At 39.2% G+C, this 11,980-nt stretch overlaps 1 protein-coding gene across 1 annotated transcript in view; it reads left to right on the top strand.

The window, feature by feature from the left end:
* LOC109931023 (NEDD8 ultimate buster 1-like) overlaps positions 1–10,940 on the top strand; it is a 21,545-nt gene extending 10,605 nt beyond the window's left edge. Inside the window, exons 3-9 of the mRNA XM_048618553.1 lie at positions 2,219–2,351; positions 4,336–4,494; positions 4,833–4,900; positions 5,512–5,582; positions 6,165–6,347; positions 6,909–6,997; positions 10,830–10,940. Coding sequence (XP_048474510.1) covers positions 2,223–2,351; positions 4,336–4,494; positions 4,833–4,900; positions 5,512–5,582; positions 6,165–6,347; positions 6,909–6,997; positions 10,830–10,940 — 810 coding nt within the window. The 5' untranslated portion in view covers positions 2,219–2,222. The remainder of the gene's footprint in view (positions 1–2,218; positions 2,352–4,335; positions 4,495–4,832; positions 4,901–5,511; positions 5,583–6,164; positions 6,348–6,908; positions 6,998–10,829) is intronic.
* Positions 10,941–11,980: the final 1,040 nt, after the last annotated feature.

Raw genomic sequence — 11,980 nt, 5'->3', positions numbered from 1 at the left:
CTGCTCATATGGCCAAATGCCTTGGTTAGACTTAACCAAAATATGTAGTAATCTCCTTTTTCCTTATGGCATTTCTCTTGCTGGTTTAAAAAGATTCATATCCATTAAAGATCCTTTCTTCATTCTGAAAACACACTGGGATATGTATTCAACCAGCATCTGCAGTCTGACGGGAGTGACATGATGTTCAGCAAGGATGTCTTAATAGTTGCAGGCTACTTGGTTTCAAAATGTCACAATTTTCATGTCGCACATTCTGGGGCACGGACCCCCCCACCATCACCAGAGACAGATGATTTATGATGTCCTAAATAAAAACCGAAAGAACTGTGGATGCTGTAAATCAGGAACAAAAACAAAGTTGCTGGAAAAGCTCAGCAGGTCTGGCAGCATCTGTGAAGACAAAAACAGAGTTAATGTTTCGGGTCCGGTGACCCTTCCTTAGAACAGGTTAATGAAACGTTAAATCTATTTTTTCCTTTACAGATGCTGCCAGATCTGCTGAGCTTTTCCAGCAACTTTGATTGTGATATCCTGTTTGATTTGTTCACATAGCATAGCACCAGCTCATACAGCTTTACCCATGACATGAGTCAATAGGTATGCTAATAGGCTCCTGCACTATGGGTTTGATATTTAATTTTGTCCTGACGGACTTCCTTTTGTCAAGTGCTTCCTTAATGATATGGTCTCCTGCGAGTACAACCCACTTTTCCAATTGTATATCTCATTTGATAATCACCTCTGCTTTGGGTTCGCTGATAGACCTGTGTTTTTTTTTTTTTTAGTCCTGTCATAACCCGTGGCATTCCCTTTCTCAAAAGACCTTCTGGTAGAGATGTAACTGGTAGTAGCTTGCGCATCATCGAGCAGTCTGATGGACTTTACTTGCCCTAACTCTTGTTGCATTCAAAGTCATCTTGTTTGAGTATCTGTAACTAAATGGGGTGGTTTGATCTACTTCAGTAATGGATTCTGTGCATGCTGAACGTTCCAAGTAGTATCACCTGTCCTTTGTGGAGAAATTTCAAAGAGAAACACCTTTGACCACAAGTCCATCAGGAAGTGGTCAGCACGTAGTATCTTTGAGACTCTGGGAAAAGGAGAGGGTAGATCCTATCGCATAGTTCCCTGAGCAGACTATCCGTCATGGTGGAGTGTCTCCTCACCAGAACATTCCCACAAGCACCAAGATGTCACTTGGCTGGTGTTGACCTGTGAGATCCTTCTTGTACATGCAGTCTGTGTGTATCACCGCATACTACCCTTAAAGCAGCTGTGGGGGAACGAGACTATCACACATCTCCTTCTGGAATGTGCCTTTGCAAAGGACATCTGGAGAAAGATGCAGTGGTTTGTCCCAAGCAGTTCAATGACGCAGGATTCTATGCTGTACGGTCTGTTCCCTGGGGTGCACACTGAGACATCAGCTGTGCCTGGAGGACCATCAGCTCAGTGAAACATGCTATTTGGTCTGCCTGAAACTTGTTGGTCTTCTAGACCAAGGAGCTGATCTCCAACCAAATGTTGCTGACTGACATATTCTAAGGTCCAGGACAATGTGCTGAGCGATGCAGTAAAGCTTGGAGCAGCTGCCACCAAGGTGCAGTGGGTAAAAACCACTGCATAAGGTCTTTCTGCTGAAGTTAAATGGGGGTCTGTTCGTTATCGGATCCTCTCAGTGCTACAAATGCATATAAATATAGTCTTGTACAAGTAAGAGATGCCTCTGGTTTGTTTTATTGGATAGAGTCAAACTCCAGTATTTTTGTTTCCTTGATATGCTACTGTACAAAACTGAGCTCTGTTTATAACTATATAATATTTTTATGAATAAAGTATATTTTTGAAATAAAAAGATGGATTCCATGAGTGGTATAAATCTTGAGTCAGTTAGCGTTTTTCCTTCTCGTTTTTCAGTTATGTTGAGAGTGTGGTATTGTTGGAATTCTTAATAATGTGATAGAAACCAGCTTAATTCCTATTGTACCTAATCCCTAGATTGCATTGTATCAAAATCATGAAATGCACTTTTATTGAGTTTAATCACTAGCTACAGGGCAGGTTCATTTAATAGTATGAGGTTGCACATACTCTTGTCTGACCTTGCACAAAATTCATTAATAAAGCAGACTACTCTTTCTGTTTATTCTAAGTATCGATTGTGAAATTGCTATATGATATTTTAATTGGGATTTTATTTTGAAACTTTCTTTAGAAGAATGGCGACTGATGGCCCACCAGAAAATGTGGTTCAGGACCAAGTCAGGTCACTGCTGGAGAACGAAAAGGTCAAACTTTGGGAGCCTCCTTACACAGCTGAAAATAAAGATGCTTCACCAGAGCTGAAAGTATGGTACAAGATAAATTGCAATACTTGTAAGAAACATTTGCATGTGTATTATGTAGTCACCAGCAGTGTCAGATTCCCTTTTGGAAGGGAAACTCCAGATCTATGGACAGCTTGCTGTTTAGTCAGAAAATGCTCTCTTTTCAGGGTATTTTGTTTCTGCTATCTTAGCAATGTATTTGGAAGTCTGGCTGTAAAGGTGTTTCAGCATTTTTTTCCTTTTTTGGAATTATTCATTACTTTAAAGGTACTTCTTTTAAATGCAATTTTATCTTAACACTGGCCCTATATCCACAAAGACAAAGCAGCTGGAAACAGCGGCACAAATATTCTTGCGCTGTGAACTTCATGCTTTGAATTGACAGAAACTGACAAAATATTTCCTGCTAAGATACATAAGTGTAGTGGGTCTAGGCCCGAAACGTCAGCCTTCCTGCTCCTATGATGCTGCTTGGCCTGCTGTGTTCATCCAGCTCTGCACCTTGTTGTCAAAGAAAATTAGTTACTTTTTTAAATTTTATTTACAGAAGTGGTAGCCCCTTTTGCATTGACCTTAACAACAGGACATTTGCGCAGTATTATTGGCAAGAACTCATGGATCAATTCTGCAAATTCTAGGGAGAAGAGAGTTTCAAATAAAACAAATTTTACTAGTAATAATAATTGCTACCTTTTGTTTGATAGCAACCTCACAGCTGTTACAGTGAAAACTTCCAGAGTGGTTGAGTGTTTAAGTGAAACAAAAAATAACATACTGCAGCTGATTGGTTTTAGTATTGTTTTATAAAACAAATTAACTAGCTGCACCCATAATCATGAATTTCATGAACTTTTCAATTCTCAAAACCTGAACATAGTTTGTAAACTTTCACCCATTATAACTTGCCCTGATAAATAAACATTGTCTCATTACAGTTATTAAAGTACAGTAAAGCAGATGTAAGCATAGACTGTTGACAAGTACCCTGTTTAATAATAAATATGGTTTTTAATCACATGGTAAGCCAGCAGTATTTACTTGTTAAGATTTGGAATATACTGTCTGCAAGAGTGGTTGAACCAAATTCAGTAATTTTCAAAAAATTTCAGAATTTTTCAAATTGTTTTTGGTTATGGGGAAAAGGCAGGGAACTAGACTAAGTAGATAGTTTCTCAAAGTTGAGCCAGACAGAGTTGAATGCCTTTTTTCTGTCCTATATGATCCTAGAGTTTATAAATAAATGTTTGGATAGATCAGAAAGCAGTCACACTTTTGAAATTAAATTTCATTGCCAATGCAATAAATGCGTTTCTGCAACCGCATGCTTGAATCTATGCCTTGTGGGTGAGCTGGAATTTCCCATAGTTACATTATCCTGTTTTCTACTATACTTATTTCAACTCTGGCTTTTTAAAGCACTCTACTTTAGAGAAGTAGAAAATGTATTGTGTTAAAAACATTATTTGGCTCAATGAATATCCACAGTTTTTATTTGTTTGCACCTTTTGGGCCATGTGCTGTACAGAATAGATTCAAAGTGGCTTTGGCTCTGCTATTTAGCAGTAATAACCAAGTTAAGTGTAGTATTCAGTGCAGTCATTCTAATGCAGTGTAGTCATTCTGTCAAACCCTTATACTAAGAAAACCCAATTTCTTGCCTGCCTGGTAGATAGGCTTCTGTTAATCACTAATCTACACGTGAATTTAAGCGCAATGCTGCAGTAGCTGGAAATCTGAAACAAACAATTCTGGAGAAATTCAGCAGGTTTGGCAGCATCTTTGGACAGAGGAATAGTTAAGACACAGAGTTAACATTTTAACTCTGTTTCTCTCATCACAGAAGCTGCTGGACCCGCTGAATTTCTTCAGCATTTATTTGAGTTTGTTACTGATCTACAATTCTTATGGCTTTATCTTATTGTGTTGGCATGAATATTTAACCTTGTGCAGAGAATAAAAGTGATTCTTAAAAATAATCTCTACTTTTTCCTTTTTTCCCATCAAGATTCTAGGTGAGAAATATGCATTACAGTTGTGCATTGATTTGAGTATGGTGGAAAATGTTCTTGAAAATTTGAGATGTAATTCACTGCAAGGCATAAATGCAAAAAAGACATTCGAGGACACTGGACTTGCAACAATCCGTATCCATTACACCAGTCATGTAAGTGACTTTTGTTTTTGTAATGGTGCAACTAATTAATGAATTCTGATCTGAAACACAGTTTATATCTGAGTGACACTTGTTCCTTCCAAGCCAAAATTACTTTTGCTACAATCGTTCACCTTTTTATTGAAGAACCCTTTTACAAAAATACCCCAAGACGCTTGCTGAAAAATGCTTTTGCTTTGCTCAGGGTACTTGCAGATTTTAGCAACTAGATTAAAACTGACTTTTTATCATTACAGGCTGTTCTCTTCAAAATTAAAAAAATATAGTCTATTGTTATTTGGAATATGTCAGTGAATGCGGTTTGAAGACTATTGTTTTTAATATTGCAGACAAAAAGAAAAGAGAAAACTAAGTTGACAACGAAACTAAACATATCAGCCAAAGATCTGAGAGCTGAGTAAGTCCTGTGCCTGTTTTGAGCTGTGAAGAATTGTATGGAAGATGTTTACTGTACAATCATCAGTTTAAGTTTGGTGCATTATAAAGTAAATGTGATTTTCAGCCATACACATTTATTGGCAAATAAATTTTATTTGTATCTGCATCTACTGTTTTAAAATAAAATTTCATTCTCTCTGTATTGAAATGTAATACAAAAAGAAAAACTATTCTTTGGAATTGGGCATTGCTATCAAGGCCAGTATTTATTATATTGCTGCTAGAAATGTTAAAGTTTTACAAGGCAAAAATACAGGCTTTGATAAATGGACTGTAAGCTAACATTGGTTTACTTTATGCTGTTTATACTTGGACTGTGCTAGAAAATAGCTGCATGCGGAAATAAAACATAACTTTAGAAACTGAGGGTAGTAAGGCAAAACAACAATCCCTCAAAATAACAAAGAGACCCAGATGTCTTAAAACATCCATCTTGCTCAAATGATTCCTACCCTTCATTTCTTCACACTGGGTTAGGCAATGGAAGATTGTACAACAAGTCTTTTATAGTCATGCTTTTTTTTTTGTTGTGAATTGCACCTCCATGGTTGTATTTTCATTCCTATACAGAATTGCGAAATTGACCGGAATGAATGAACAACATGTTAAACTCATAATGAACTCCAAAGTTCTTAAAATGGGTAAGTAGGTTACCATAGTGATAGTATTGTTCCATTCTAATAAGTCTGCAAAGAAAATCTGTTAACCTCTCTTAAAGTCCTTTTAGAGAGTGACTTCCCCACGTTAATCACTCTGTCTGTGTTGTAATCCACAAGACAAGGCCTGTGAGACCTTTTTCTTTTGTTATGGCTGCCTTGTTCACTCCAATAAATGTAGTTACCTAAATAATAGGAATAGGAAACCTTAATAGGAAATCACTTTTCATTGTTTTGGCACTCTCTTGTTAATCTAAGTAGCAATAGACAATTTTCCGAAATTCATTTAGTGGTGTTGCTCACTCATCATATCGCATCAAAACACAACTAAATCACAGAATTCAACCTATGGTTCAATTATTTTGTTGCTCTGACTAGTAGAATTTACATGCTTAATATATACTAAAACTTGCTCTGTTCAATAACAAAGCAGAGATCAGTAATTCCAAGAGTAGGAAAACTTAAACTGGGCCCCACCCATTCCAATAAATTTAAAGAAATGCCATGTCACAATACACAAACTTAGTTGTGTATTTTTCTTGGTAAAAGTCTCATTGTATTTTTCAGATCGATCGCTTGCTGAACAGAATGTAAGAAATAATTCAATAATTATGGTTATGCAAATAACTCTGACTGAAGAAGAAGCAAAAGAACAGGAGACAATTTATCAAGCGGAGATGAAAGAATGGGATGAGAGGAAAGCCAAAATATCTAGGACCAGAAAAGGTGCTGAAATCTTAGCTCAGCATGGTAAGCTTATCTTATTAAAAGAATTTGGGATAAAATTTCCTGTCCCCCTCATGTTTATGGAACCAGTAATTAATTAATTACTGTCTGAGTCATGTGTAATTTGTACCATGTCCTGAAATTCACTTGCCTTGTTACTAACCCCTTCAATATTCTGTCTGTAACAATTTCAATAGATACGGTGAGTGAATCAGCTAGGGATATGAAGGGGTGGTGTGAGGAAGAAAACAGTATTTTGTGAGAAGAAAGAGCAACAATTATTTTGCTTGTGTTTCCTAGCAACATTTTAAAATATCTAAGAATTTTAGCAGCAAGAGAACAATTTATGCCAGTGCTGACTTCAGCTGGGAAAGCAGATGACGTAGCAATCCTTTTTCTGTGCTCTGTAGGTGAAACCTGTTCCTGAAAATTAGCCAGTATCCTTCTATTATATAGAAAGGATGTGGACTCATAAGTTGACTACGTAATATTTCATTATTCATTGTTTACTTAGAATACTTTACTTCTAGACTTTTTTTGAGGGGGGGCATTGGAATAAATTGAATGAACATTTTTCTCTTCTAGGTGAAAATACAGATCTTAGTAACATTCCATACTTAGAGATTGCAGATCAGAAAGGGCGCCCAATCCCCATTCCTGCTGTAGAGAAAAAGGTAAGTGACCTGCATCTAATGAGCAAGTTTCAAAGATCATAATACAGTTTCTTTTTTAGTCTAGCTTCTGACCTGCCCTTAAAGCTGCAGTATTTTTTATGGTTAGTTTAATTCAGTTTCTAGTTGACAATTTGTCCCCAGGATGTTGATAGTGGGGATTCGGTGATGTTAGTGGCATGGGGTGTCATGAACAATGGTTAAGTTCTCTTGTTGGAGATGGTCTTTGCCTGCCATTTTTGTAGCACGCATGTTACTTGTTACTTGCCACTTGTCAGCCCAAATCTGGATATTCCCAGGTCTTGCTGCATTTGGATTTGGATTGTTTCAGTATCTAAAGTTATGAAGGGTGCTGAACATTGTGCGAATAATCCCGCTTCTGACCTTATGACGGAAGAAGGTCATTGAAGCAGCAGATTTAAGGTGGGGGGGTGCCTAGGACACTGCTTGAAGAATGCCTGCACAAGTGTCCAGCAGCTGAGATACTGATCTCCAAAAGCCCCAACTGTTGTTCATTTGTACTAGGGATGATTTCAACCAGTGGAGATTTTCCTCTTGTTTTTTTTTCCCCATTTGACACCAGTCTTGCTAGGGCTCCTTAATGATACGCTTAGTCTAATGCTGCTTTAATATCAAGGGCAGGCACTCTCCCCTTATCTCTGGAGTTTTTTTTTGTCCATGTTTAAACCAAGGCAATAATAAAGTCAGAAGTGGCCCTGGCAGAAAGCAAGCAGGGTGTCAGCAAGCACATGTTGCTTGAAACACCTTTCATCACCTTGACTGATGTGGTGGTAATTGGCCCTGTGTTGGATTTGTCTTGCATTTTGTGTGTAGGACATACCTGAGCAATTTGTAGCTGTACTGGATCAGCTTGTCTAGGGGTGTGGTAAGTCCTTCAGGACCAATGCCGGAATATTGTCAGAGCTCATTGCTTTTGCAGTATCCAGTGCCTCCAGCTTTCTTTTATTTGAATCAGTAAATTGAATTGAATTAGCTCAAGACTGGCACGTATGATGCTGGGGACCTCTGGCGGAGGTTGACTTGGATTGTCCATCTGCAGTTCTGGCTGAATATAGTTGCTGATACTTCAGCTTTGTTTGGCATGGATGTGCTGGACTTTGTCATTGAGAATGATGATATTTGAGGAGCCACTACCTCTAGTTACTTTGTCCACTACCAGTCATGACTGGATTTGACAGGACTGCAGAGCTTAAAATCTGATCTAATTGGTTGTGGATTGCTGAGCTTGTTCTGTCACCTGTTGCTTGTGCTATTTTCATGCAAGTAGTCGATTGGTATAGCTTCACCAGATTGGCTTATTTTTAGGAATGTCTGGTGCTGCTCCTGGCATATCCTTCTGCACTTTTTGAACCTTGGCTGGGCCCCTAACGTGGTGGTAATGGGAGATATGATAGGCCATGAGTTGCAGATTGAGTACAGTTCTGCTGTTGCTGATGTCCAGACTTGAGATGTTGGACCTATTTGAAATCCATCCCAATTGGCATTGTGATAATGCCGCATGACACAGCCGCTGCCTGTCAGGGATGGTGATGGTGTTGCTTGAAATCTTTAAGATGGTCATACCCATGTAATTGCATGTCAGGATTTTGCTTGGTGACCATGCCTTCAGTTTCTTGAATTTGCACCTTTTATCTACTCCACCTCTACCATCTTTCAGATACTCTATAAGTATTTTAATTCAACCAAGTGTTTAGTCACTTCACCTGATATCTGTGTGTAAGTGGCAGACATTCATTTGTAATTCTCCTATTGCAGCAGCTTGATATTTCATTAAGTTTTCAAGGAAAACTCCAAGGCTTTTTACATGTACGTGAGGAATAAGAGAATGACCAGGGAAAGGGTAGGGCCGATCAAGGATTGTAAAGGGAATTTGTTCACGGAGCCTAAAGAGATAGGAGAGGTCCTTAATGAATACTTTTCTTTGGTATTCACAACTGAGAGGGACCTAGTTGTAGGGGAGGACAGTGTGAAACTGGCTGGTAGGCTAGAGGAGGTCGATGTTAGTAAGGAAGATGTGCTAGGAGTTTTGAGGAAGTTGAAGATAGATAAGTCCCCCGGCCCTGATGGGATTTATCCAAGGATTCTATGGGAAGCGAGGGAAGAGACCGCAGGGCCTTTGACTATTATCTTTTCGTCCTCACTGTCCGTTGGTATAGTGCCGGAAGATTGGAGAGTGGCAAACGTCATTCCCTTGTTCAAAAAAGGGATTAGGGATAACCCTGAAAATTACAGGCCAGTTAGTCTTACTTCAGTGGTGGGCAAATTATTGGAAAGGGCTCTGAGATATAGGATTTATGATCACTTGGATAGGCACAGTTTGATTTGTGATAGTCAGCATGGATTTGTGAGGGGTAGATCATGCCCCACAAACCTTATTGAATTCTTTGAAGAGGTGACCAAACACGTGGATGAAAGTAGAGCAGTGGATGTGGTATACATGGATTTAAGTAAGGCGTTTGATAAGGTTCCTCATGGTAGGCTCATGCAGAAAGTAAGGAGGCATTGGATAGGGGGAAATGTGGCAGATTGGATTCAGAATTGGCTGACGCTTAGAAGACAAAGGGTGGTAGTGGACGGAAAATATTCAACATGGTGCTCAGTTACAAGTGGTGTACCACAAGGATCTGTTCTGCGTCCTCTTCTATTTGTGATTTTTGTAAATGATTTGGATGAAGGAGTGGAAGGGTGGATTAGCAAGCTCGCGGACGATACAAAGGTGGGTCGAGTTGTGGACAGTGCGGAGGGCTGTTCTAGGTTACAAAGGGACATTGATAGAATGCAGAGCTGGGCTGAGAAGTGGCAGATGGAGTTTAACCCTGAAAAGTGTGAGGTGATTCACTTTGGAAGGACAAACTTGAAAGCAGAATACAGGGTTAACAGAAAGATTCTTGGCAGTGTGGAGGAGCAGAGGGATGTTGTGGTTCATGTTCACAGTTCCCTGAAAGCTGCCACCCAGGTGGATAGAGTTGTTCAGAAGGCGTATGGTGTGTTAGCTTTCATTAATAGAGGGATTGAGTTCAAGAGCCGTGAAGTTATGCTCCAGCTATACAAAAGCCTGGTTCAGCCACATCTGGAGTATTGTGTCCAGTTCTGGTTGCCTCATTACAGGAAAGATGTGGAAGCGTTGGAAAAGGTGCAGAGGAGATTTACCAGGATGTTGCCTGGAATGGAGGGAAGGTCTTACGAGGAAAGGTTGAGAGAGCTAGGGCTTTTCTCTTTAGAACGACGAAGGATGAGAGGTGACTTGATAGAGGTGTACAAAATGATCAGAGGTATAGATAGAGTAGACAGCCAGAGTCTCTTTCCTAGGGCAGAGGAAGCTATTACGAGCGGGCATAGTTTTAAAGTAAGTGGGGGTAGATATCGGGGAGATGTCAGATGTAGGCTCTTTACTCGGAGAGTGGTCGGGGCGTGGAATGCATTGCCAGAGAGGGTAGTGGAGTGGCCTCATTAGGGGCATTTAAGCGACTATTAGATAGGCATATGGATGATAATATAAGGTAGGGGTGGAGGTTAGATAGACCTTGGGATTAGGGTAAAAGTTCGGCACAACATTGTGGGCCGAAGGGCCTGTACTGTGCTGTACTATTCTATGTTCTAAGTTAAATGTGCTATATAAATATAGCAACATTACCAAAACCTACTTTCTCTATTGCTTCAAATATCACATCCTGTTTTATTCCCCCCTCTTTTTTTTTTTGGAAAAAATGCAGATTTGACGGATTTGCTGTCTGGCTGTTAATGTCAATATGCCCAACTCAACCAGTTTTGCATTTAAGGTTTTTAATTCAATTCCAGTTTGATTGTTTCCTAGGCACTATTGTTAGCTATGACGCTACATGAAAAAGGCAGAGCATTTATGAAGAAGAAAGATTATGCTTCAGCGCTGTTGTATTTGTTGGATTCTGATGAAGAATTTGGGTAATGCTCTTTTTATATTTTATTTATCATTAAATTATTGTTATTTGTCAGTAAAGCAGTGTTTAATATCCATCTAAAAATTAATTTTTGCTATAGTATGTTGTAGAAATGTGTTTTTCCTACTTGCACTTATGTCCTGTACCTTCCAGAACTTGATTTTTAATTAGTTCCTGTTGCAAGAGTTTCTGTACTTTTTCTAACTGTTTTATTTAGTCATTGTTTTCAGATTCAAACATTTTCAGTCATCAAGTTGAATTTCTGTTCTGCAAATTACTGATTAATTTTCCCCATTGGGATTTTTTTATTTGTTCAAGGGAATTTTGATGGCTAGGTCAGTGTTTATTGTCCATCCTTAATTAGAGTCATAGAGATGTACAACATGGAAACAGACCCTTTTGGTTCAACTCATCTATGCCGACCAGATACCCCAAATTAATCTAGTCCCTTTTGCCAGCATTTGGCCCATATCCTTCTAAACCCTTCCTGTTCATATACCCATCCACGTACATTTTCAATATTGTAATTGTACCAGCTGCACCACCACCACCACCTCTGGCAGCACATTCCATGCATGCACCAGCCTCTGCCCTGAAAAAGTTGCCCCTGGGTCTCTCTCTTTATATTATATAAATATAATAAAAAAATATCTTTCCTCTCTCCCCTCTCAACTTAAATCTACGCCCTCTAGATTTGGGGAAAAGACCTTAGCTATTCACCCTATCCATGCCCCTCTAATTTTATAAATTTTCATAAGGTCAACCCTCAGCCTCTGACGCTCCAGGGAAAATATATCCAGCCTTTCTGTATAGTGCAAACCCTCCAACCCTGGCAACAGCCTTTTTTGTAATTTTTTTTTTAATAGAATCCCCACTGTGTGGAAACAGGCCATTCGGCCCAACAAGGCCACACCAACTGTCCGAGCATCCCACATAGACCCCCATACCCCTACCCTATCCCTGTAACCTTGCATTTCCCGTGGCCAATTCAGCTAACTTGCACATCCCTGAACACTGTTGGTAATTTAGCATGACCAATCCACCTATA

This window comes from Rhincodon typus, chromosome 2, assembly GCF_021869965.1.
Source record: "Rhincodon typus isolate 14 chromosome 2, sRhiTyp1.1, whole genome shotgun sequence".
NCBI classification, from domain to species: Eukaryota; Metazoa; Chordata; class Chondrichthyes; order Orectolobiformes; family Rhincodontidae; genus Rhincodon; species Rhincodon typus.
The sequence above is the reverse complement of the archived record's forward strand: the minus strand, read 5'-3'. Positions and strand labels throughout refer to the sequence as shown.